The following is a 26,798-nucleotide window of genomic DNA, read 5'->3' as shown; positions in this document are numbered from 1 at the left end:
TCTTAAGAACAGTAAAATATGAAAAAGTGGCAAAGGCATTTTGACTAAATGAACCTGAACCCTGGCATTTGTGAAAATGTGATCAGACTGCTTTGATTAAATGCTGTTATGTGTCTTGAAGAATGAGACTTTATGGATTTATGGATGAATCTTTTGATGGGAGTCAGTAGAGAAACTTACTGTGTGTGAGAAAACACTGACTGTAAATGGGAACACACTTCCTGAAGAATAAAATGTAACAAGACAAATCAGTGACACTTTTTATGGGTCTGAGTGCTTCCCCTCCTCTTCACTTCATGCTGACTGATGAAGGCCTGTCGGAGGCAAACGTAATGAAATTTCCAGCAGTTCCTGTGGACAAAGTAAAGGCACAATGATAAAAACTAAAGAATAAAGGATGTATTTATGAATGTGCTGCGGGAAGCAGAGAGTCTGAGGCTTACCAACACAATGAGCGAGCAGATTCTGACTCAGTGATTAAGATTCTGGATTATTTCCAGGCAGCTGCTGATCAAAACACGGTAATAAAATATGATGATGTGTAATAATTGTAGGTGTGTTTGCTGTCCAGTCCAGTCAACATTTATTATTTTTCAGTAACTGCAAAAGTACAGTGTGCAGGTACCATCCTTAAATTCAATATTTTAAGTTTGCTTTTTATCTAATAATACATAAAATATCATAAAATACAAGGATGTCAACGCTATTATGAATTTATGTCAACCACAAAAGTTACTGATTGTTGAGCAGCAATATAATATTTATGGCCTAGAAGAAGAGATAGCGGCAGTATAATACAATTGCTACTGTAATACACAAACAGTAATAACAGGTATTTAAAGCAGTATTCTTTATGGTTGGGGCAATTTGACAAGGTATGAAAACAACACTGACATTGTATTGCCACATGTATTTCTGCAAGCAGCTAACTTGTTAGCAAATGTTGTGTTGTTTAAAGATGTACCTAAATTTGGCGTTTATTTGGATTTGTGTTTCTGATCACACAGAAAATAAGTCTAATAATTATTCAACTATTGGGGCATATTTACTGTTATTTACTGTCAGGGCAAAACCCTCTTTTGGCTTTGAAAAACTCCTGTCTGTGATGGTCTCTGGGATTTGTTGTTTTTGTGGTTTGGAGTCTTGGTTTATGTTGCTTTCTGTTTCTTTACTGCTGCTTTAGTTTAGGTTTTGACTTCCTGCTTTGGCTTTATCATTTTTGGGACTGGGACTTTTTTGGTTTCTGTCTCATTCCTCCCCACTGTTCCCCCTGTATTAGTTTGTTTCCTCTCTGCTGTCTGTGTTTAGTGCATATCTTTGAGATTGATTCCTGTTTTATTTTAATAGTTAGTTGTCTCTAGTGCTGTTTTTCAGTTCTGATTTCCTGAGTGTCTGATTGTCTTCACCTCCATCTTGCTCCCCTCTTGTTTTTTGTTCCCAATTAGCCCAAAGTATAAGTTATATATAAACCAGTCCTCCCTTTCACATTTAGCACATTGACTGTTTCTGTTCCCTCTTGTGCTGCTCAGTTCCTAGTCTCCTAGGAAAGGACCCATATAATCCTTTTTGGATTATGTGGGTTTATTTGGACTTTGTGTTTTTGGATTTATTTAATCAGCAATTAAAATCCGTGTTTTGTTTGCGTTATCTCCCTGATGCATTTTGAGTCATTTTGAGTCTTCCTCTCCACAAAGTTACCTTACTTCCTGCTGTCTGGCTTTTCTAAAGAAGTTCATTGATATGGCATGGCAACAGTTTTTTGCAGCTGGCCTTATTGCGTATGTAGGATTTTCCCTTTCACATTGCAAAATTTTGGGAGAAAAATATTTGAGTGAATCCTATAAACATGATTTGCTGAGGTTCATGGGATGCAATCTACTGCAAAAATCATTCATTTGCAGCACTAATGGATGGCTCACTGAAGAACAGCTGGCCAGTGCAAGACATGAAGGCTGTAGATGTATTGCAGGTAGCCAAGTTACTCTTTACTCTTTACTGTAACTCTTTACAGTGTTACAGTCTGGTTTCTGGTTTTTAGTCTCATTTCTGCACAGAGATCAGCTGATGATGAAAACTGCAAGTAGAACCAAAAGCCTCTCAATGTCTTTATGCAGCTGTGTGTGTGCAAACTGCTGAGTTTGCACACACACAAACATGCTAAAATGTTTTTCATGATCATATCGTGGCTCAGACAGAGCTGAGTTAGCAGATGAATCATTTTGAACAGGATATTGTAAGATTCAGACTTATTCAGCTGTTCAGATTTTGCAGAAAATGTTGCCCACAGAGGGCTGTGATTCAGATTCCTCCCTTTGTCTTAATTAAATATCTGTAGCCTGACAATATTGTCATCAATTAGTCATAGTAACTTCAATAACATAAGGATTGGATAGGTTCTGATGGTAAGTAATGATTTGTGTTATTGTTATGCAAATTTCCAGCTTAAATTGCCCCCTGATTTTGCATTAAAGCAGCTTCTCTTTGGATGATTCCTGTGCCCCAATCAAACTGTCGGATTTATCCAGGGAACCGCAACCTCAGCCTCCAAGATCCCCCTCAGTACCCCTCAGCTTCTTACAGAAGACTCGCCCTTACATCAGTATGTGTGGATTCTCTGCTATCTGCCTGTACTTGATCTGTTTGTGGAGTGAAACACACATAAAATAAAAGAAAATCCACGGTAAATTACAGTGGAACTGGTTAGTTTCAAAAGTGGCAGAAACATGAAGTGAGCACAGAGAAAAGCTGAAAGAAAAATAATTATTTGCACAGAGAATATGCAAAAACACGAACAAAAAAATCACTACCATCCTTCATAGTGGATATACTGTCAAAAGAAAAGTGAAAAGATGACTTCAAAGATTAATCAGAGTTAATTAGCTCCACTGGGATCAGCGAGTATGGCTATAAAGAGGGAGTTATACAGAAGAATGTTTTTTATAAACTCCAGGAGTTAGCTGGGATTATATTTGCTTAAGAAAAGATGGCTATCTCTGGAGTTGTGTGCTATTTTCCACACAGAACTAAATGAAGTGTGTACTGGAAAAAAAAATGGTGAAGAATTGAAACCAAACTGTGCAAGGGCAAAGCGTGGAGGTGGGCATGTCAATGTTTTTGTTTGTTCTCTGGGGGTAAAGGTTTGGGCTTTGGGTCAAATACTCTAAAACAGTCAGAGACTTGTGTTGAAAGATAAGCAGATGGCTGAACAGGTTGCATCCACTCTGCTCTTTCTCATTTCCACCCATTAGCACTGTCCTTTCTACTGAGAAGCAACCCTATAACATGATGCAGCCTCCACCGTGCCTTACGATTGGAATGGTATTAGCCAGGTGATGAGCAGGGCCTGGTACGGTGTTGGAAGTTCTGCACAAATATTTTAATTTTGGTCTTAGAAAAAAGTTTTATCTGGTTCTCAAGAGTGTTTTAAATGCCATTTGACAAACTTCAGACATCTATCTTGACCTTCTACCAAAAAACAAAAACAAAGTGCTGCTGAGATGGTGCTCTTTCCAGCAGGTTCTTCTATTTCTACCGGACTTCTGTGGATACGAGAGAGAGCAAGCGAGATGTGGCACTCAGATAATCCCACACAGAAAAAGAGCCAACCAACTGCCAGATGGGGGGAAAATAAGAAAACCTGAGCCCGTAATTTTTTTGCACTGAGGCATGCAACGGAGATGCAGTTTCAGCTGTGTGGTTGTGGCGCTCGTTATATAGCAAAGACATACGTAAGTGTACTTACTGTTTTTTATTTAGCCTACTGCGTCCCAGCCTATAATGAACCTAATGTGATGTAACGTGGTGTAACATGTGTAGTAGAAGTGTGTGTATATAGTGAGGTGAAACACGGGAAAGTGGGGAAAAGTCAGGTTGTAAACAGGTTCTGTGTCATCATTTATTTAGAGTGAGGCTTCAAAACACTTGCCCAGATAACTGCCCAGAAGTGTTACAATATGGATGCTAAATGAGAGGAATGGCTTCTAGAAGGATTGCACCTCAGACACCTCCCCGACCGATGTTCTTCTTGCCTAATTATTCAATCAAGCCAACAACAACAGTAGGACAAGTCTTAGAGGTTTCAAACTCCTTCTTAGTTTTCTTCAAACACATCTGTCCTGCAGCGACTAACGGAGGTCCCTGTTTTGTTAATCACATTCCAGTTCTGTATTTATTTAAACCTCACAAACTAGTTTGGCAGAATATTTTCCCATCTATTTTGTTGCAGTGCTAATCATACATCTACGGGGAAACCGTGTAAACTACAGTAAACCAAATTATTTGAATATGATTCTCTTTTCAAAACCATGCTGCCTTTCACTTCTCTATTTATCAGACAAATGTTTGTGTCTTTCTATGCATTTCTTAAAAGACATAACTACATAAAGACATTACTGCTGACTGTAGCATTTTTTTTTTTTTTTTTTTTGCCACTAGCTATAGCAAAAACCACACAATCATTAATTTAGCAAAAGTTGATAATGCCCATTTTAAAGATGACCAGTGTAACAGACTAGGGCTGGAGGACAATGTGCACAGTTAACCTGGACAAATTAATGGCTCAGTGCCAACTGAACCTCGGTCAAGATGCAAGCTTTTCCAGAAAATGAAGAACCTACCAAAATAAAAAATTTTTAAAAATGACCCATTTTTTTAAATTCAGTGTTACCGGAATAAGCGATCTCTCTTGCCCAGAACACTGTAAGAGTTGCTTCCTCTTACTCTTAGCACCAGAGAGAAGCTGCTGCTGCTTTGCTTGCAGTCTAGCTGATGTCCCTAACCCTGACCTTTCTCTTTCTCATGCACTTACACCACTAAAACAGAAACCTGCTGTGTTAGAACTGTTACACGTACTGAAAGAAAGAGAGTTTAAGCACAGCCTAAGTCACTCTTTGGAGCTTCACAGATGCTACAATTTCTGATTACAGTTCTTACTGTGCAGCTTTTCTAGTAATCATGATGTACTTTCTTTCTTTTAAAAAAGGAAAAAAAGAAAAGAAAATTGATTGCACATTATATCTGTAATCAAAGTGACAATCAGGACAATAAAGAATACAAAATCATTATTTGTATCACTGAATTCAATATACTGTGCAGCATATTTGGGCTCAAAAAATGTAAACATGTCTCTCTCTCTCTCTCTCTCTCTCACTCTCTCTTTTTCATGCACACACACACACACATAAAACCTAAGTTGTTAAATATTTTACACATATACAGTTTTTGTTGGTCAGAAACTTTTTTTAAACTCAGTACTTTGCTGTTTGCATTTGGAGCTTTCGAATTCCTTCAGTCCCAACTGTTTGCTTAAGCACAGGGCAGTCTCCTGGGCTGGCCATGACCAGCACCCTGCAACCTACTTTTTCATGTAAAAACGTCCGCAATGAATCAAGAGACTGGTTCCCTTCTTTGTAACCATCCAACATGAGCAGAGCCTGGCTGGTCCTGTTTAAGACTGTCTTCAGTTCTTCTGTTGATATCTTGCTGAGTTCTTATCTCCTGAAACAAGTCACGCTTCAAAGTGCTGCAGTCAACATATAAGAGAAGATGAAGTCCGCTGAGATCGAGGAAGTTAGAGAGGGCGTGTGTGGGCCCTTCAGTCCAGGATGAGATCAGGATGTGGGCTACAGTTGTTTTCCTGCTTCCTGGAGGTCCCTCAAAGAAAAGTGTCTCATCAGCTTCCGGGAGTAAAGCGAGGAGATCCACAGGGTGGCCATCACTGAGAATAAAAGAAGCAAGATTCAGATTGTAAACTCAGCATAAGCCCAAACAAATGTACCAATTACTTGGAAGTTAGAGAGGGCCTGTGTCAACATAGACTTTCATAAGAACCAGCAATGACAATAGTGACATTTTACCTATATCTGTTCTTTTCATCCTGCTGACTCTTGTTTTCAGGAATAGAGAAGTCCTAGTTTACTGTAGTGTGTCTGGGGTTTAATTAATTTTTCAAAACCCTGTGCCTATTACAGAGTGCCTGATATTTTTTATTTTTTACTTCTCAATTAACTTTTGCATAATGACATTTGCATTTGTTCTGGTCCATTGAAAGACTACGTAAAAAAAAAAAAAATGCTTCTACAGTTGGGTCACCAGCTCTCTCTCACTGACCGCTGTATCTGTGATCAGGACTGCGGTCTTGGATGGACTGACCGTCCACTGATATTATTATGGCTATCATAAATTAGCATTAAATGAGTGGAAGTATTGTGCACAAACACAAATGTAGTTTGTGAAAAAAAAAGGAACAACAAAAATAAAAAAGCCTTGCCATGACCTTTTTGTATTTTATGGTACAGATGTACCTATGTTTTTAACTGCCACATGGACTGTTTAAACTCAACATGATATTTTTTTCAAAGTTAAAACTGTAAGTAATATAAGTTTTGGATGAATATACCGCACAGATTTTATTTAATTCCAAACAGTAAACACCTTGCAACCATAACCTTTTCTTCATTCAGACCCCTAAAAAATATCATCTCATTATATTTCAAATATGCTGTCTATTACTGTAGATTCATCGAGGATTGCATTACTACTAACAAGCACCAGCAACTAGTAGAACAAAAGTAGCCCGCAAATAGATTCACTTTGTTGGCTTTAGGGAGTTCATATATACTATGAGATGATTATGGGGCCTAATGTTATTCCGTGTGGGATGCCACACAGCGCACCAAAATCCTGCTCGGTTGCAGATGAATGAACAGAAGATTCATTGTATGTGATTTTCCGGAAAGAAGAATTATTTTTTTTGTTCCATGTATGGGAAATGACATTACAAAAGTGCATCATCCGCTATTTTTGCAATCGCTTTGGAAATGCATTTATGACTCACTTGTTATGCAGCCTATGAGGTAGCTCCTCCGCACTGAAAGCCCCACGCTGTATTCTCAGGTTGGTTCACACACAACCCCAGATTTTCCTCTGTGTGACCTGAAGACAACAAGAAATCCAATCAGTCATTTGCTGAAGATTTTTTTTTTTTTTTTTTTAGTGGAACATAAATCATGTAAACTATACTTCTCAATTTGATGAGCTACTTACCTTCATTACAAATAGTTATCTTGTTCTCATAGTTGTCATCTCTTTTCTGACCTAACAGCAAGAAACAGCATTGTTAGAAATATAACACAGCGGGCAGGAACATTTCCAAAGGTACTGAAGCACTTAGCACTTGGATTCAGCAGTAAAACCGTAATAAAAGTAAAACTGTTAAACTCACAGGAAGCAGCTGTGGGAGCAGGCCTTTCCAGGAGGTTCCTGGTGCTGTGAGTGCTGGGAGAGCTGACTCCTATAACAAAAAACCCTGCATTTTAATGCAGTGCACTGGTACAGTAATCGATGTAGTCTTTAAGTGTGGATACACAGAATGATGGAAGTCATTGGGTTTGGTTTGGAACATCATACAGTCTTTAATTTGCTTTATGTTTGACAGAATGTTGCTATGCTTCCATATGTGTAGTGATGCGGTACGACGTGTTATAAACAATTCTGATTTTAATGTTTTGCCTTTGAAGTTATTTCACCTTTTCAATTATTCAGCAACATATCCACTATTTTCTCTTGTAAATCATATGATATGTATCCAGTATGTTCTTATGAAAGCACTGCAATAAAGTTCGTTGCCTTCTTGATAACGTTTCTGTAACTGAAGCAAAACTTCTTATCATATTCACACATTCATTTGTGGAAATGTGTGTGATAAGTCTACCAGTGAACTGAGTGAGGTGTTTGGATAATAATATAAACGCGTGCTGAAAAACCACCCATGCAGTTAGAATTAGCTTTGAATTCCCCTTGTACATAAACCAAAACCAAACGGGGTGTTTCCCACATAAAGTTGGTCCGATAGTTACCAGACATTAGTCTGTAAAAAGCTAAGTCATGGTCACATGAAGTAAAAATACCTTGCCGGTCACATGCTGATGAATTTCCAGCAAAATTCAAATCACAGGCATTAAAGTGCCAAATCAGACAAGAACCTGATGAAACGTTTCACTGATACTTCCTCTTTTCTGTGCCTGTGTGACCTAAAGTGTCAACAGCGTTCATGGGAATCATTGGGCTGCTTTTCTTTTTTTGTTTTGTTTTTTTTTTTTGTTCAAGACACAGAGTCAGAGCTGCCATGCCTTTGACACAAGAAAAGATACATTTGCAATGTTGAGTAATGAATTCTGCATATCTGTAAATTCTTTGGGGTGAGACTGCAGAGTTCCAGTTCTGGTTGGACACAGTTATAATAGTGTTGTTATAAAGTTCTTACCTAAATGCCTAAAATGAAACCAGAGGGTGTGCTTGCAGTGAGGCGATAAATATTCTGTCAGGTTTTTGTGCCACAGGGAAATCTAGACTTGCATTAACCCCGCCCTCATGTTGCATTACAGGTTTTGCAGGGATTATTTGCTGCAGTATTTAATCAATTTTTTCTTATATATCTTGCACAGTTTCTGTTGTTTGGTATAACTGTTGTTTATATGCAAATCTACAAACATTCATTTCTTATGCATGCTGCTGCAATCAGTGCCACAAGTTTATTTGCAATTACGATGCATTGTTTTGCCATGTTTGCATTTTCTCATATGCAAATGCCCAACATTTCCTTCTGCAGTACAATGCTGGATCTGTGCCGAACTGAGTGACTGGTTACCTTTTCGTCGTCGATAGGTGAACACTCCGACACCGATGAAAATCATTATCACGACTATGCTCAATAAAACGATGAGAGCATCGTTTTTTACATGAGGAGACGGTAGTTCATCTGTAAAAAGCATCAAAACATTGTGGGATTAGTGTTTGGTGGTAAAGTCTTGGCTTTAACAATTTTAGAAACTCTGGAAATAACCAAACATACCAAAGGCAAATGACCACAAACTTCCCCTTTACTGGTCAAGTACGAAACCTTTCTGCAGCTATTACGCCCCATTATGCTTATGCAATTGTTGATTGGAATCTGGTCATGCAACCCTGACATATTTTACTTTTTTTTTTTTTTTTTTTAATTTTTGCATTAACAATACGTCTCTCTTAATTTAGCATTAAAACAGTTTATATATACAGAAATGCATTTCCCACTTCCTCCCATAGCAAATACTAAGATTTACTCATGAAACTGGAGCCTTTTACATTTTTGCCATACACTATACAATATGCTGTAACAATTCTTCATACTACAATAATGCTATGTGGGAAAATGTGGGCACTTTTCATCAAACAGAAAAACACATACAAAGCATATTCAAACTGAAACAGTTTCAATAACTGCTTTTTTCAATATTGTTTTCTATATTGGTGTGAAAACCATGAGCAGTCTACACACAGTCAAGAAGGAGCTGCACATTTGAAAAACTGCTGTCTCAGTACCCCTACACACAAACAGTTTAGATATTCAGAGTCAAACGCCACCCATCAACTTCACAGAACCACATAGGAAACACGTAATTCTAGGAAAGCGGTTTTTAAAAAAAAGTGGTGAAATCTTCATATATCTAATCTCTGCTGGAAATTTGGTGTAGGCTGATAAAAGCCAACATATACCAAAATGAAATTATGACAATAACAAGAAGCAGCAGTAGGTAGTGACAGGAACACGGGTTATGAAAGCATATTTCCTGTGTTAGCGTTGAACATCCACCCCCCACCCAAGTTTTTTGCTCCAAAAAGAGTACAGTGTGATGATTAGTGACATGATATTAAAGTTTGAAATTGAAAAAGCTGGGATTATGTTGCATCTCCTCTCCAGTTAAATATTTTGAGTACTGTCCATGGCCACAATGCCAAAGAGTTCTCGAACCACGGCCATCTTCAAATGCAGCCCTCATTTTGATCTCAAATACACTGCATCTACCTCTCACATGCGCATTCAGAAGGACAGGTAAATACCCGCCTAAGCACTCAAAAGCATCTTTGTGGTATTGCCACTACTGCAGGACCACTTTTTGCCATCATGTCAAGCTATCATGGCTAGAAATGAAACCATGAAAACTTACCTGGAATATGAAATGTTGCAGAGAGGCCATCCTTTGTAAATGTGCATGTGTAGTTGTTTTTTTCTGATGAGCTGACTTTTATCTGACTGGTGATCTTAAAAAGCTGGTCTGCTGTTGATTCAACAGTGGTGTTGGGATTGAATCTCTTCAGCTGTCCATTCCGCCACTCAACAGGAGCCTCGGGGTATCCCTCAGACTGGCAGGTTATCAGCACCTCATTGCCCTCTGCAGCCCTCTCAATGTGTTTAGTTACTAGTTTATAAGATGCTAGAGGAGAAAGAAAGAAGTTCTACTATAACAGAAGTTTGACGGTATATTAAGAGATCTTATAATATATTGATAATGGCTTATGATGCATTTTTTGAGTAAGTCAAAAGTTTTTATTCTTTTCTTTTTACAAAAGTGAGTAATTGAGTAATACTGGTCTTAGTTTCACTTTCAGTTTGAGTGATACTTTAACTGCCCAGAAATGACCATGCGCTCTGGGCAATTATAAGAGCATTCTGGGAACAAAGCTTGTGTGGCCTTCCACTAAAAACCTAAAAAAAAAAAAAAGGTAACTTGCTTACAGTGTGACAGACTCAGTTCTCACCTTCAACAGACAAGGTTATAGTTTTATAGTCAGCGCCATCTGCTGAATGAACCACACACTGGTACGTCCCAGCATCACTGATCTGGAGCCTGGACATCTGCAAAATGACAAAAGAGGACAAGTCCTATGTTATGAAACCAAGACGAAGCTGTAGCACTATCCCTCCCTCTGCTATGGGTTCTTATTCTGTACTGTGGTGTAAAAAATAGCTGTGTATATGTTAGTACACACCACTGAGTAGTTCCAGTAAAGCATCCTGTGATACACTATGGGTAACCATCATAAGAGTAATTTTCAAAGATAAGCTGGCAAGTTTAAGCATACTTATCATAACAGTCAGGGGAAAGTTCATAGGAATTAGTCAATAACCTGTCCCACACATATTATGTAAGTCTGAGAAGATCACTGCCAGGAATTACCTTTAGCTTAGCCCAGCCTTCCTTCAGCTCCTCAGTCAGAAGCCGCACTCGTCCCTGATACTTTGGAGATGTTGAGTGCTCCACTCCATTGTCCAGCCGGATCACGTCCTCAACTGAGCTGGAGGTAATCCAGTGCCAGGTCACGTTCAGGTCAGAATGAGGATAGGACGGTTTGGGATTGAACTTGCAGCCCATCACAACACTTCCTTCAAACTCTGACATGTACTGGCTTTGCTCTGCCTCCACAGTAAACAAGACTGCAGGGAAGTGACACAAAGTGATGCCAAGATGAAGGCAAAATTGCAGTGCAATCATGAACACACAACATCCTATATTTATTATATAAAATCTCTCTGCAGCTGTAAGTGCTTCAAGTATCATATGTGTAATTATTATCCTGTTTGTGCCTCTAAATATTCAAAAATGTATTTACTACCCACCTGAGAGAGAGGGCTGAAGTAACACTTGGAAAACTACAAGAAGGGGCCAGTCCATTGAAATCTGAGGATGAAACAAAAGGGATTATTTACAGATGTTGGCATTATTTAGGCGATGACTGGAAATATGAGTCACTTTACTGATCAAAACCAAATGTGCAATTTGACCTTGTTTACGTCTCAATTTGAGCAAAGCTGTATGACACAATATCACATGTTAATCCCAATCTAGCATGACTCAGCTTCAAAAGAAGTACTTCCCTCTTGGTTCTTTATATTTTATAATGGGGGGGATAATACAAGGAAGTTTTTGCCTTTTCACTGGAGCCCTGCCAACATACTTTAACCCCAGCATCCTCCCACACCAGTGCGCCTAAGAACACAAAACATCTGCATCTCTCAATTTATCTGGAATTCTAAAATCATCAGGCTTCAATGTGGAAAAAACCCAACAGCTTATCAGCAATTTCAAGTATGAACAAGAGCATCTTTATTTGAAGTTGTTTAGTGTGTTGTCAGTCGGTGAGTAATCAGGATATAAATAGTCATTTTCTCTGGGATTTCCTCTGCAAGGTGAATGATCACTTCAATTCTGCACAACACTGTTTTCTTAGCTCATTCACCTATCTGCTAGCATAATAATTGAAACCTGAGAGTAAGTTTACACATGTAAGTCGGGCAAAAAAAAAAAATTAGTTTACTTGTAGCCGTACAAAGATTAGATAACTGAATAGAAACAGATTCAAACACTCACCAAAAATATAAATTATATAAATACTTTCAAAATAAAAAGTGCTTATTTTATATATATATTTTATATATATATATGTGAGAGGTAGATGCAGTCAGTAATATGTCCTTACCTGCAGGTCAGGCACCAGCTGGTTGTGTGTTCATTAGTTATTTCCTTCTTCCTTCAGCTACGATGTGATCTGGAGTCTCTGCGCGTCTCTTTTAAAACAACCAGGAACGCCCACTCTTAAAAAAAAAAAAAAAACACCCTGTGTATTCTACCCGCTTATTCTTCTCTGTGAGAAAAAAACAGTTACTGTATTCATTAATTTCATCTCCGGCGAAATTACGGCGTTCAATTCGTGGAAATCGTAGACGGCTCGAGATGTAACCGTGCGCTGTGCTCTCGCGGAAGCAGACTGGACTTACTGTAAGGAAAGAAGCAGCGTTGTGTGTGCGACAGTGATCCCCCTCAAATAAACTGGCTCAAACGTTACTGAGCAGTAAATATATATTAGAGCACATTAGAGGCGTCTAGAAACTTCAAATTGGGTCAATAAACGTCACAGGTATCTGAAACCAATGCTGGCTCGGTATTTTTGCCCACTGTTTCTGTCTCTGCGGTCAGGAATCCTCGCGTTTTTTTCTCTCCCAAACTATGGTGTCATTTATTGGGAAATTTTGATACGAGCGAAGCATTACCTAATCTGAACAGTTACTGTAAATATTAGTGTAGGTAAAATCTAATAATATAGCGGCCTGTCACTTGTAATGGTTATTTTCGCTGGGAGGACAATTTAATAAAACAAGCCAGTGTGCTTATTAATAGCACACTGTCTTTTTTATTAGTAATTTATTATCGCTTCATCCTTCCTGTCTAAATCCTACCACTACTGGGTCAATACCTATGGTTTTCCCCTCTACAACATCACAATATTACATTGTTGATGGTAAGTAATGAGTAAGTATGACTGTATTAGACTTAACTCATGTTTGCCATATTCATTACCCTTTTAAAGTATCCAGTGTAGTCTAATATCATGTAATATGGCAGAAAACTACAGTTATTAGTAGAGTCTTATAACTCTTTTAAAGATAAGTGTGGGACTCAGACTCCATCCATCCATCCATCCATCCATCCATCCATCCATCCATCCATCCATCCATCCATCCATCCACCCACCCAGCCAGCCAGCCAGCCAGCCAGCCAGCCAGCCATCCAACCAATCATTACATCCATCCACTTGTTATTAGGCCAGAAGTGGGGTACATCCTGGACAGGCGCCAGTCTATTACAGAGCTAACATTTATTGTGGGGGAAATAATTATTTGATCCCCTGCTGAATTTGTAAGTTTGCTCACTTACAAAGAAATGAACAGTCTCTAATTTTTACAGTAGTTTTGTTTTAATGGAGAGAGCCCAAATACCAACCAGAAAAATCCAGAAAAAAAATAAAAGTTATAAACTGATTTGCATGACACGAGTATTTGATTCCCGAGCAAAACTAGACTCAGTACTTGGTGGAGAAATCCTTGTTGGTAAGATGTTTCTTGTAGTTGGTCACCAGGTTTGTACACATCTCAGGGGGAGATTTTGGCCCATTCCTCTTTACAGAAACTCTGAATCTTTTAGGTTTCTTGGCTGCTGCTTGGCAACATGAAGCTTCAGCTCCCTTTAGATTTTCTATAGGACGGAGGTCTGGAGACTGTGCCCATCTTTAGCCTCTCCTTTGTTGCCTTGGTGATAAGATTTGGTTCATTTTTTATGCTGGAAGACCCATCCATGACCCATCTTCAGTATTCTGGCTGAGGGAAGGAGGTTCTTGTCCTGGATTTTACAGCACATGGTCCCCGTCCATTGGCCCCTCAACGTGGTGAAGCCCTTAGCAGAAAAACAGCCCCAAAGCATAATGTTTCCACCTCCATGCTTGACTGTGAGCATGGTGTTCTTTGGATCATACTCGGCGTTTCTCTTCCTCCAAGCATGATGAGTTGAGTCGATGCCAGAGAGCTTAATTTTGGTTTAATCTGACCACAGCACTTTCTCCCAAGCCTTCTCTGAATCACTGAGAGCTTCACTGGCAAACTTCAGATACGTTTGTAAATGTACCTTTTTGAGCAGGGGGACTTTGTGGGCACTGAAAGATTTCAGTCCATTAATGAATTACTAACGGTATTCTTCAGAGCTACAGATTTTAATGGTGTGCTTTATACACATAAGGAGCTGCGATCAGAAGTATCTGTAATTGACCTGAGTGCCACATGGGCACACAGCCAATCTGTGGGAGCCAGAATTCTAGCTGAGTTGTAGGGGATCAAATACTTATTTCACTCAATCTATAACTTTTGTGTACTGTGTTTTTTTCTTGACTTTTGGTTTTCATGAAAATGAAAATACCATAAAAATTAGAGACTGCTCATTTCTTTGTAAGCAAGCAAGCTTACAAATTAAACAGGGAAACAAACAATGATTTCCCCACTGTATATCCACGGCCAATTTCAGAATCAGCAGTTACCTTAACCAGCACGTCTTTGGACTGTTGGAGGAAGTAGGAATACCCAAAGAGAACTCGTGCAGGCATGGGGGGGGGGGGGCATGCAAAATCCACACAGGATTCAAACCCAGGATCTTCTTGTTATGAGAGGACAGTCCGAACTACTACACCACTGTGCCACCCTAAAATAATGGTTATTCTGATCGTTAGTACTGCATATAAAGTGAAGCTGTAGTGCAATATTAAGGAGTAAATATAAACAAAACAGAGTTTGACCGACTGAGTTTAAGTCAGATCTATTTGACAAAGCAGTCGCTACTGTGGAATTTTCATTTGGTATGTAAATGTGTTTGTAAAAAGTACCATTCAAATCAGCAAACACACAATGTAAAAACTCGCGTTTACACAACAAGTCAGCATGTCGTGTTGAAAGCTGGAAAGCTGGAGTTGAATGAATAAACTTTGAGGGAATTTTTACCTGTTGCCAGCCAGGTGGAATATACAACAGAGTTATCCGCTGATCTCTGCCAGACATCGTCCTGTACCAACCTGTATGACGGGGCAATATAAAACATTTCTGGGTTTCCCATGTGTTTGCCTCCTAGCTAAAATGGAAATCTCAACTGTGTGTGGAGTTTATTATGCCAGTCATGTCTTTTTCCACTTATGGAAGTTAAACAGATAAAATACGTGTCAGGGCAGGAAGGATTTGTGGAATGGGCTCCTTTTTTTTTTTTGTAAAGTCTGTAGAAAGTACTAAGACAAAGTCATGGTGTTGGTGGGGCAGGGGTATTTAATGCAGTGACATGGCATTTTTTTTTCAGCTCAATTTGTTTTTCCTTTAGATTTTTTTTTTTCTAAATAAATGATGGCTTTAAAAATGCTAAATACACAGACATAATAAGAAGTCCACTGCTCATACAAGTACTTTACACAGAGATTTTGTGACTCCTCTATGTGATGTCTCTCTACATGGTTTATTTAAGTTAGTGTTTGTCATGTAAAGTTGCCGGGAAGGTGAAAGATGAGAAGTTCCCGCTACCATTGTAATGCAATGTACATGATAGCTTGGCTTGATATGAGTCACTGCAGCATGAAACTATCACATAGGTCCAGCCCATTTTACTTTTGGTTCATTAATTTCCCAAAGGAAAAAAAAAAAAAAAAGCAGCATGGGATGCTAATTCTCCCACAAATGTCTGGTAGGATCGTGTCACACCTGAGGGCTCAGGTTGTTAAGAGTCCAGACAGGACTTACATGAAATTTTATATAGCAGTTTAACTTCTGTTTCACTTCTAGGAGAGGAAGAGTTTCAGAATTCATCTAAATCCACCACAGCTGCTTTCATATTTGATGTTATTTTGCCAAATGTTTTCTATTTAAATACAGCTACTAGTGTGAAGTTACTACTAAGTTCTTCAAATACAATAAAGAGGAATAAATTAAAAAGACTCTCTTTATTTTGACAGTGAGTCCTACTAGGCTACTACTATTACAATTATTATTATGATTGTTGTTGGTGGTGTCATAAAACATGCAGTTTTGCTATGTGTGTTGTCTGGTGTCGCTTGAAAGAGTTTGTCTTTTTTAACTAATGACCTTGAATTAAAGTAGCTTAAATCAATCTGTTCATTCCTCGAAATTCTTCCGATCAAAACTCTTATGCAATATTACAGTTTAAGGGAATAAGACCAACAGAGGGAGCCATTTCTCAACTAACTCTCATTAGCCTTCAGCATACACTCTGCTTTCCTCTGTTTGCTGTTTGACAAAGTCGTCATTTTCACTAGTTTTTATTTTTAGTTCGTTTACAGTTCAGTTTAGTTTCAGATGCTTGTCATTCTCTTCAATTTATGTCTTCATTTTTATTCTTTTGTATTTTTATTTTAATTGGATTTGTATAAAATTGAGTTAACCAGTGTCAGCTTAACTGATGTTCCCTTGTGCTTTTTAAGTTTAAAAATCTTGTCTATCTATCTATCTATCTATCTATCTATCTATCTATCTATCTATCTATCTATCTATCTATATATATATATATATATATATATATATATATATATATATATATATATATATATATATATATATATATATATATATATATATATATATCTGTCTATATATATATATATATATATATATATATATATATATATATATATATATATATATATATATATATATTTTTTTTTTTTTTTTGCTGAGTGTTTGAATCGGTTTCTATTCCGTTATCCTATGTGTGTGTGTGTGTGTGTGTGGAGAGAGAGCGAGCGCGCGTGCGCAAAAAAATAAAATAAGTCGTTTTTATTTTGAAAGTTACACGGAAGTAAAATGTCATTTCCTTTTAAGGAAGCGCGTAGCTTTTATTTTGACAGTGACATACCCTTGAGTACACTTTGCATTTAGCTACAGTCTTCCAAGTGTCTTAGGTATGTAAAGCTTTTATTTTAAGTTGTCCAACTTACCATTAGATATTAAACTTTATACGGGAAGCATTTTCATTTAGGTTAAATAAATTAGCCCGTGTCGTTTTTCTCTAACTGAACAGAAAAAGCTGCAAATAGGAAGAGACGTGAAGTCGTTTACCGTTAACGGAGCCCAACAAAAACACTAAATTAGCTTCCAGCTAAAGCTTAAGTTAACAGTGAAGGACTGACAAGGTCACAGCATGCTGAAACAAATTTAGTTTGAAGCAGGTTGCTTCAAACCCAAAATCTAGTATTTTGTTTGCTCTTGTGTTGACAGCAAAGCGGCGCATCTTTGAATAACTGCATGTCCTGATTCACAGAAACCGCCATGGGCCTCCTACTGTCCAGATCCATGGAGGACAATTTAAAAAAGCAGCAAGAATTCATGCTTCACAATTCACGGCTGCAGGTAAAGGAAAGTGCACGCACTCACACACATTACCTCTGACCTCTGCTGTCAAGTTTAAAAAGAAGTTTAATGCATAAAAATGAAAGTACCCACTGAGTATTTTCATCTTATTATTGCTGCATCCACATGTAAACGGTTTATGCTGCAGTAGGTTTGTCCGTCAGGTTCTTTTATCTGAATTGCATTATATTTTACAATTTAAACTTAAATGTACAGGTAAATATGAGCAGTGGTAAGCAGATTCTTAAGTACCTAGATCATTGCACAGAGAGTGTGTGTGGGTGGTGGTGGGATGGTTGGTAGTGAAGCTAGGCGATGAGTTTTCATGCGATGACACACACATTGTATTGGTGGACTACATGTACATGAACAGTTACTATCCCCCAATCATTAATAAAACATTAAGAAGAACACACCCATGCTGTAAATACATTTACTTTCCAGCAGGTTAATACCAGTAAAGGCTGAATCCTTAAGCCCATAAGTCCAAAGGTGTGGCAGCAGTTTTGTGGGAAGTTTATTACTTATATTTTTTTAAACAGTTGTGTGTTTGCACCACATTAAAGCACAATATCAGATGACATAATGAAGACACATAATATCTGTTTAATCAAACTGCCAAACAGCAAATATGGTTTTCTATTCTTGAATCACACCAGACTCTCAGACTTCAGTTCAAATCCTTGCTTTTCCATTCAGAGACCACATGTTTTATTGCCCTCATTATTATGGGGTTTTTTCATTTAAACTAAGGATTGTTTTTTCCCCCCTCTCTTTTATTTATTTATTTATTTATTTTTATCCAACTTAGACCCAAAACGTTTGTTGTGTGGTCTGCCCCTGAATTTCCTCGTGCTCTCCCATCTGTAAATGTGGTCGATGACAACTAATAATATTCAGTGATGTCAAAGGTTTTGCAATTGAATTTCAGAGCGCTCTTATTTGGGTCATGATGATGACTCATAGGTGACTGTTGGATGCATGTTTCTGCGTTGCTGTAGTGCCGTGGGTCTCAAACCTTTTCATCACATGAAATCTTTTCATGCCCCCCACTTCGGTGGTGAGGTCCGGGGTTGTAAGATTTTAAGGTTTGCAGGTGGGGTCACTGTTACTTTAAATAACACTGAAATAATTTTATTTTAATTTTAGGGCAGCACGGTGGCATGGTGGTTAGCACTACTGCCTCACAGTTACAATGACATCTAGAAGGGTTCGATTCCACCTTCACCCGGGCCTCTCTGTGTGGAGTTTGCATGTTCTCCCCGTGTCTGCGTGGGTTTCCTCCAGGTACTCCGGTTTCCTCCCACGGTCCAAAGACAGGCAGTTACTGGGGTTAGGTTAACTGGTCACTCTAAATTGCCCGTAAGTGTGAATGGTTGTCTGTCTCTCTGTGTATTTCCCCTCCACCAGATTTAATGAGTAATTTCACTGTATTCCTATAAAGCTCCACTGTTGCCTCCCCCTGCATTAAGATGTCCAAAATGACCGCTTGTCTGTTTTCAGTTCACATCAGTCAAGGTGGATGGGTGGATAGGATGCCCAATGGTGCATCTCCATCAGTGGAGACGCACCGTTGGGCTCAGATGACAGTACTGCTGTTTTTATAAGAGTAAAGACAACATAGGCTTTCTGAAACTTTCCCCTACAAATGACTGCAACTACAAGATGCTTTCTTATATGCCTGATTATAATCCCCCGACAATGTCGGAATAGAATTACAATCTAGTCATTGGTTAGATTTTCTATAAATCCCTTCATTTCTTCTCTTTAAATCATTTCTTTACTTAGGTGGAATTAGGAACATTTTCCTGTTTTTCTCACTCAGATTTTGGACAGTGTGAATTAAACAATAAGAGAAATCAGTTTTAACAGAATGAGGGCATACAAAGTTTGTAAACACGTAAAAAACCCTAATCCACAAAAAAAAAAACCCTAACATAAAATCCTTTGTAATTAGTTATCAGGACCTGCTGCACCTGTTTGCCATGTGAACATATTTGCGGTGCTTTTCTTTCTCACATGTTGCATCTGCTTCTTTCCAGTACGTAGACTGTGATGATTCATGTGTATCTGTTTTCTAAGTAGTGTCCTGCTTTGTGTTTATGCATGCAGCCTTCATAAATGTCAGTAAATTTCCCGCTTGGTTTCAGTCTGGTGTTTCTCTGACTTTGTCACCTTCAGAGTAGATCAGCTCCTATCTTCTTTTTTCACTTTGTCTTCATTCATTTTGTCTCAGTCTGCTGCTTGTCCAGTCTTGCCAAAATAAAAGCTCTCAGTCATCCCTTTTGATATTCCCACACACAGACGTGATGTTTGTCTAGTGTGGAATTACACATCTATGGTAACAGAGCCTGTCTATTAACCCCATTTATCATTCATGGGTTCATAGTCATCCTGTGCAGACATGACTGGATATAAAACCTCTGGACTTTTTTTTTGGCAGCTGAAATGTAAACACAGCACCATCTATTTTATTATATAATCTTGTTTAGTAATTCTCATGAGAATTTTTCACATTTTTTTTTCCAATCAGTTCTTTTGTTGTGGCTTTCATTCAGACAACATTGAACATTTAAGAAGTTTAAATACATATTTTTAAAAAGTGAATGTTTCATAGAGAAACACACTGATGTTTCATTTGATATTAATACAAAAAAAATCAGAAGAAATATAAATTTTTAGTTTCCAGTCACATTGACCAAAAAATTAAGATGTGATTGAAGTTCAGACTTTCAGCTTTAATTCAAAGGGTCTGACAAACTATTCCATTAACTGTTTAAGGACTACAACCATTTTTATACACAGATCCCCATTTTCAGAAAAAATGGGGGGGGGGTTGATAGAATCCGAGACCCAGAGCAGAAATTCCATCTTGAAAGGCAATTTAAAATAATAATGGATTAAAGAACAGGACGAACACGGTTACGCCTACGTTATGCTAACGTAGCACATTCAGCTACATGACGCACAACGAACACGTGTTCGGTATGTTAACGTAACATTAAGTTATTCAGATAACCATAGCATAAAGAACATGCTAACAAGTTAACCAAACCATCAATCCATTGAATTCTTCATCCTCGGTGTCACTTCTAAACAATTCCGCACACTCCGTAGACGAAGCGCCGCTTCCTCTTCTGTGTCGCGTTAGTCAGACTCGTCGTCAGCTGCAGTTCCAATTATTCCAGCCTTTCTGAATCCCAACAGGATGGTTTGTCACTGAAGCCCATGTTTTCTTGATCCATCCAATGACTTCCAGGAAAGTTGGGTGGCGCATTCTCCCAGTTGCCGTTAAGCTGTGCTCTCCATCCATCATCCACTGCGCCCACAGGTTACGCAAGACTGCCTTAAAGCTGCAGTTCACGGAGATGTCAAGTGGCTGGAGTATTTTGGTTCATGTGTTATAAATGTCACATATACGTCGCTCCGGAGTATAGGTCGCACCCCCAGCCAAACTATGAAAAAAAGTGCGACTTATACTCCGGAAAATACGGTATTATTATTTAGTTTTTCATGATGCCAGTTCATGCAAAGACATGTCGAGGTGCTTTATGTTGTAAGACAGAGACCCCGCAGTATACATGTGCTCGCTTGCTGGAGTGACAGTCAGTATATTCCATTCAAATTAAACATCCTCTATCTCTGATTTACTTCCTGTTTTGTGACCCCGGTGAAACTATCACGAGAGGCAAACTTTCGGCAGCCGTGTCATCAATCCTGTCGGTACATATTTCCCGCTCCTGCAGACCATGTGAAAGGATGGATAATTTCCCCTTTGCTTCTCTTTACATCATTGCATTCCTGACTCATTCACAACAATTTGTCTAATTTTAATGAGATACCCATAAGTTCACTGTTACTCAGTAGTTTCAGTGGATCGCGGCTTTAAAGGAACAAACACTGGTGATCACAGAAGTCACTCCTATAATTTCTGTTCAGCTGAAAGAAAACCAGGAGTCGATGTCAGGAATATGAAACACTCAGACTGTGGAGATGAAACGTTTGTGGCTTCCTCCTTTCTGGAGAGTGTAGTGGTTGTAGTCAGCATGTTTACAACAGTGGATTCCAGGGTTAGTTTCATGACTCATCAAAATGCCCAAAGAAACTTCTCAAAGCGTACATAGAAGTTCAACCTGTATTCTCACCTGATCACAGATTTCAGGGGCTTTTTTTTTTTTTTTTTCTTTTTTTTTTTTTTGAGTTGTAAGTCTTTGGGTGCTTATGGTGATATCTTTAAACTCATTAAAAAAAACGAACTGATTAATAATTTCAGGTAGAGCAGGTCGTCTACTAATCAGAAGGTCGGTGGTTCGATCCCTGACTGCTCCAGTCTACATGCCAAAGTATCTTTGGGCAAGATACTGAACCCCAAGTTGCTCTTCAATGCAGCCGTCGGAGTATGAGTGTGTGTGAATGTTAGATAGAAAGCATTTAGCTGTAGAGGGAAGTGCTTGTATGAATGGGTAAATGCAAACATGTTGTATAAAGGCTTTGAGTGCTCACCTAGAGTAGAAAGGTGCTATATAATAACTAGTCCATTTAACATTTACCATATATGTATGAAATACAGAAGTAATGTTAATGCAAATTATACATGAGAACAAAGTAAGGATGTTGAGCAAAGGCAAAAATATAAAATTTAATGTAAAATGTGGGAATGTTTATGGTGTACATAATGACACTTTTCCCCTCACCGCTGAAATTTGGAATCAGTGGGCGATCTCGGTCCACCCTCACCTACAAAGTAGAAGTGCACACTTTCAGAAAGTAGTTATGCTCTTCTGACACGAGAAGACTGTCAGGTCATAAATTTAACTAGAGTTTTCCTCCCATTTCAGGCTGATAAGATAACTCTCCAGGTTTCTAGTTTCCAATTATAATCAAAAACTTTAGGAAAAAAATCACAGAACAGAGCAGAGTTGATGCCAGCTGTTCTGTTAAACAAAGAGTTCAGCAAAGAGGAAAAAAGGAAAGCTCCCCCAGGGCGTGGGCCAGCAGGTATGCAAGGCAGGCAGAGTTACATATTTTGACTATGCTTATTCACACTTTATCAATGATCATATAAGATTTATTTCTCTTTATGAAACTGGACACTCGAGTTTACAATTATTTATATTAGTTTATATCCTGCAGTTACTCAGGCTGTCCACTAGTCTGACTCTCACCACAGAGTAAGCACAGTAGAACATTTTTGATATAAGCAATTAAATGTACACAGAAAATTATCTATAATAAAACAAGAAAAAACAATATTTTTAAATGAAAGGAAACAAAAAAATATAAATCAATACAGTCACAGTCTAAATCAATAGTTTTCAGTCAATACAGTCAAAATAAGTCAAACAAACTGAATGAATAGTCAGTAATCAGTAGTTATTTTAATTCAGTAGTGTCACAACTTTGCCAAGGTCTGGAAGAAGGCACAACCTGTCACCCCTGCCCCAAAATCAGCACCTTTAAGCTCAACTGAAATCTGCAGTTGTCCACATGGACAAGCCAAACGCCTTCAGGACAAAATGTTTATGGTCTGACGAGAGTACTGACACCAGTACTTCAATGTTTTGTAGTAATAAAATATTTTATTATAAAGTACACTGAAGCTCAAGATGGTGTCCATATTTGTCTTTAAAGACCTGTTGTGTCTGATGAAGCCTCTTGTGTTCTTTCTTCTCTCCCTCGGTGTGTGTGTGTGTGTGTGTGTGTGTGTGTGTGTGTGTGTGTGTGTGTGTGTGTGTGTGTGTGTGTGTGTGTGTGTGTAGATGGAGCGTCAGATCCTGATGCAAAACCAGATGAGAGAGAGGCAGATGGCGATGCAGATCGCTTGGTCCAGAGAGTTTCTGAATTACTTTGGCAGTTTCTTTGCAGTGGCCACAGTGGGACTCACTGCAGGGTGAGATTGTACCACTTCATAGAGATGATCTGACACACACACACAGATTCACTTTCCCGTCTTGTGCTTTTATTAATCTTTTTTTATTACATGTTGTCTTCTCTGTATCACTGTTTCTCTTTAGAGCTATAAAAAGGAAGAATCCAGGCATGCTGGCTCCTATCATACCTCTCAGTTTCATATTTGTCTACCAGATGGACAGTGCATATGGAACTCTTATTTATCGCATGAGAGGTAAGGCTACACAGTATCAGCATCATCATCATCATATATTAATAAATTCTTATCAAGTATTATCCATTATCCATCACTTCATTGCTTTGGTTTCAGAAGATTATTTTACTTAGTGAAAACTGAAACAGAACACAAACTGAACGTGGACTCACTCATTTTTGTGCCTTTCTGTACATAAGTTCGTGGGACACCTGCAACTTTGACTGCACTATTGGAAATAGTTTATTTTGATGCAAATGTTGCCTTTTTGCAAATTTTGCACAATGAGCCTTTTATTTTCATTTTTGCTGTAGTTCATAAAAATGAGAATTGAAGTCATGAACACAATAAATTTTGTGTGGTTTGAAAGGATTTAAAGTTATACAGATTTACAATTTCTTTGTGGTTTATTGCACTTTTTTTAGCGGTTTATTTAGTTACTGTGGACTTGCTACATACATATTATTAAAAATGAAAAAAAGCAAAATGATAAAAATAAATGTGACACTTATTACAACCTGTTAAATGTGTTTTTCTATTATGTCTTTAGGCGAAGCTGAGAATATCATGGACAATGAACATGACCGTCTGGACTTGCCTCATCAAACTCCAACCTTTGAGAGTGTAGAAAAGGCCCGCCGTGCTAAAAGCAGCCTTTCCTCCTTTTTGGACAAATGATGATGGCACTAGAACGCCCAAAGCAGTCATTTTGAACATTTTTTTATTTTAGAGTATATCTTTGTTGGCATGGACCTGATTTTTCCTAAGTTTGTGTATATTATCAAAATATTTTATTAAAATTACAAGACACTATTTCTACCTAGAACTCCCATAATTGGGGTCATATTGACCATATGTTGCACAACTGCAGTGAGATTTGAAGAAAATGTGGTTTCAGTGGAAGTCAATGGGGCGTTTTTGGCCACAAAGGTGTTCAGAGGGAGTATCTGGCACCGCATTAAAAATAATACTGCAATCAAAACAATTTTGTTGCTAACTCTGACATATCCAAGATTCTAATCACCAATCTGCCTACTCTTTTTTTTTTTTTTTTTTTTTTTTAAGTAATTCAGTGGCTAAACTGTCATTTAAAGGGTTAAAATCCTGAAAACTATTTATTGGTAGTTTTGAGTAGGTCTGAACTTGATTAAAAGTTGATGTACAATGATTTAATAACAGTGTTTGTGTGTAAAGTTTTGCCACAAAGGTGTCCAGAGTGTGCAAAATGCATAAATAGAATATAAATAACATGTAAGAGTAAAAGACATTAGATTTCAATGAAAATTTTAAAAAACTGTTTGACCGTTCAGTTTATGCCAATTTAATTGTTTAATATTTTCCAGAATTATTATTTAATCTGTTGATGGAATAACCACCTCACTTTATCCATTTTGTAATGGAAAATTTCATTATATCTGCCATTCCTGGATGAAAATGAGAAACTGCTTAAATGTTTCCCAGTTTAACAGTTTCTAATCTGATCTAAGATCAGCTTCACTGATAGATGATAGTTCTCTGACTGCCACAGCAGAGATGTTACTGTTAAAGGTCAGAGTTCAGTCATAGTTTCATATTTAGCTGAAAACTTGCAGGGCAGCTTTCCAAATCTGTGATCAATGTAAAGTTTTACCAATAAAGGCAAACATGTTATAATGAATGTTTCAGCTTTATAGGTTTTAAATATTTCAGTACAGTTTTGGGATGATGAGACATTTAATTAAAGAATGCAGCCAATTGAAGCCATTCTGAACAGATCCAGACTGAATGATCTGGGAAATGACTGGAGCCTGAACTGGACCTGGGCCTTAGCCGGTCTGCACCTTGGATCCTCCTCCTGTTGATGAGTGAACGACTGTGAAAGTGTTCATGTTACTCAGAAACATAAACGTCTCCAAATGGATTCGCTCCTTTGATCGCTTTTTTATGAATGAGGAAATGAATCGGAGTGTCAGGTGGTTCAGGTGCAGCAGGAGGGGAGGAGTCAGAGACACTCTGTTACCCCAGTAACTGACTCAGAGTTGAAGTTGCTCTCTTTCTGGAAGTTTCCTTCATCTCAGGGTTAACAAACCCAGAGCTTTTAGCTAACCCTGCTGTCTGGAATAGGTCCCTGATCGCCAAGTCGCTTTCTGAAGTGTACTTGAAACACACTTGTCCATGATGTGACCCTCACCTTGTGGCAGGTCTGACAGATGTAGTAAATAATGTGGTCATCCACAGGGTAAAAGCATTTCTCACAATGTCACGTTCAGACATATCCCCCCTCCCACCCCAATTAAATATCCAAACATGGTCAGTCTGCTGAATTTGTCACTGCATGTGAAGCTGGCCGTGTGGTGTGTGTGGAAGATGAAGACCTAAATGTAGGCCCAAGACACAGGCAGACAAAAAGCAACAAACAGTGAGCCTTTATTATGGCAGGAAGCCAAACAAATAAACATGGAGAGAAACTAAACTATGAAAAATTTCTCAGTAACTATAGCAACAATAACATCACCCTCTGCTGGGATGGATGGTCAACCACTCAGTTCAAGCAAGTCCTCAAAATGTCCACAAGAAGTCTCTGTAGGCCGCACAATGGCATCCACAGCAGGTGTTTGACACCAACACAGCCAGCAGCAGCAGTTACAGAGTTGGATAGTCTCTGTGCGTGTTTTTAATGAGACTGGATATAATTACTGTCACAGGGTATGGATCCTGCAATTAAACCAACATTCAAACATGAGCAGCACGAGAATACAGGAAATAATCTATTAATGAGCCATATGGAGGAAACATTTGCAACTTAACCTGACAAAAGAATGAACGTTTACAGATTCATGAATGCACAACACAAGAAACTGTGTTATAACTGCAATACTCTGCAGTCTTTTCATTGGGGACCATTCAACCAATCAAGTCTATGCATTCCAGGCTGTAAGCACTGCGACTCTGCAGAGCAGACAGATGAGACTTAGAGGAAAGGTGCGTGTGAAAAGAAGATGGAAAGAAAGGGAAAGGTAGTGATACATGTAGAGAAAACAAAGGGAGAGAGAGACAGATGACTGAGATGGGTGAGACAGATTAAGGGAGAGAAAAATAAGGAACAAATGGCTCTCTCAAAAATGATCCACTTCCTACCAGCATTGCATGCTTGGGGAATTTCTCAGAGAAGAT

The 26,798-nt window shown here is 38.3% G+C and overlaps 2 protein-coding genes across 3 annotated transcripts; one reads left to right on the top strand and one right to left on the bottom strand.

Moving 5' to 3' along the window:
• Positions 1-5,048: 5,048 nt before the first annotated feature.
• LOC115789730 (programmed cell death 1 ligand 1-like) lies at positions 5,049-12,381 on the bottom strand. The gene is given in 12 exon segments (XM_030743242.1): positions 5,049-5,481; positions 5,483-5,716; positions 6,836-6,868; positions 6,912-6,933; positions 7,045-7,095; positions 7,223-7,291; positions 8,648-8,758; positions 9,987-10,253; positions 10,579-10,675; positions 10,998-11,254; positions 11,438-11,498; positions 12,298-12,381. Coding segments are annotated over 11 exon segments (1,431 nt in total). The 5' UTR covers positions 11,493-11,498; positions 12,298-12,381; the 3' UTR covers positions 5,049-5,246.
• Positions 12,382-16,996: 4,615 nt separating this feature from the next.
• Positions 16,997-25,298, top strand: plgrkt (plasminogen receptor, C-terminal lysine transmembrane protein). Of its 2 annotated transcripts, none has more exons than XM_030742878.1 (5): positions 16,997-17,094; positions 17,454-17,542; positions 23,302-23,432; positions 23,557-23,666; positions 24,196-25,298. In XM_030742878.1, exons 2-5 carry the CDS (start codon positions 17,462-17,464, stop codon positions 24,321-24,323), a joined length of 450 nt encoding a protein of 149 aa, XP_030598738.1. In that variant the 5' UTR covers positions 16,997-17,094; positions 17,454-17,461; the 3' UTR covers positions 24,324-25,298. The 2 variants fall into 2 exon arrangements, with proteins under 2 accessions (XP_030598738.1, XP_030598739.1); XM_030742879.1 differs by having other exon boundaries at positions 17,021-17,094; positions 17,411-17,542.
• Positions 25,299-26,798: the final 1,500 nt, after the last annotated feature.

This window comes from Archocentrus centrarchus, chromosome 12 (genome assembly GCF_007364275.1).
Source record: "Archocentrus centrarchus isolate MPI-CPG fArcCen1 chromosome 12, fArcCen1, whole genome shotgun sequence".
NCBI classification, from domain to species: domain Eukaryota; kingdom Metazoa; phylum Chordata; class Actinopteri; order Cichliformes; family Cichlidae; genus Archocentrus; species Archocentrus centrarchus.
Note: the sequence above shows the minus strand (reverse complement) of the source record. Positions and strands in the feature narration are given on the sequence as shown.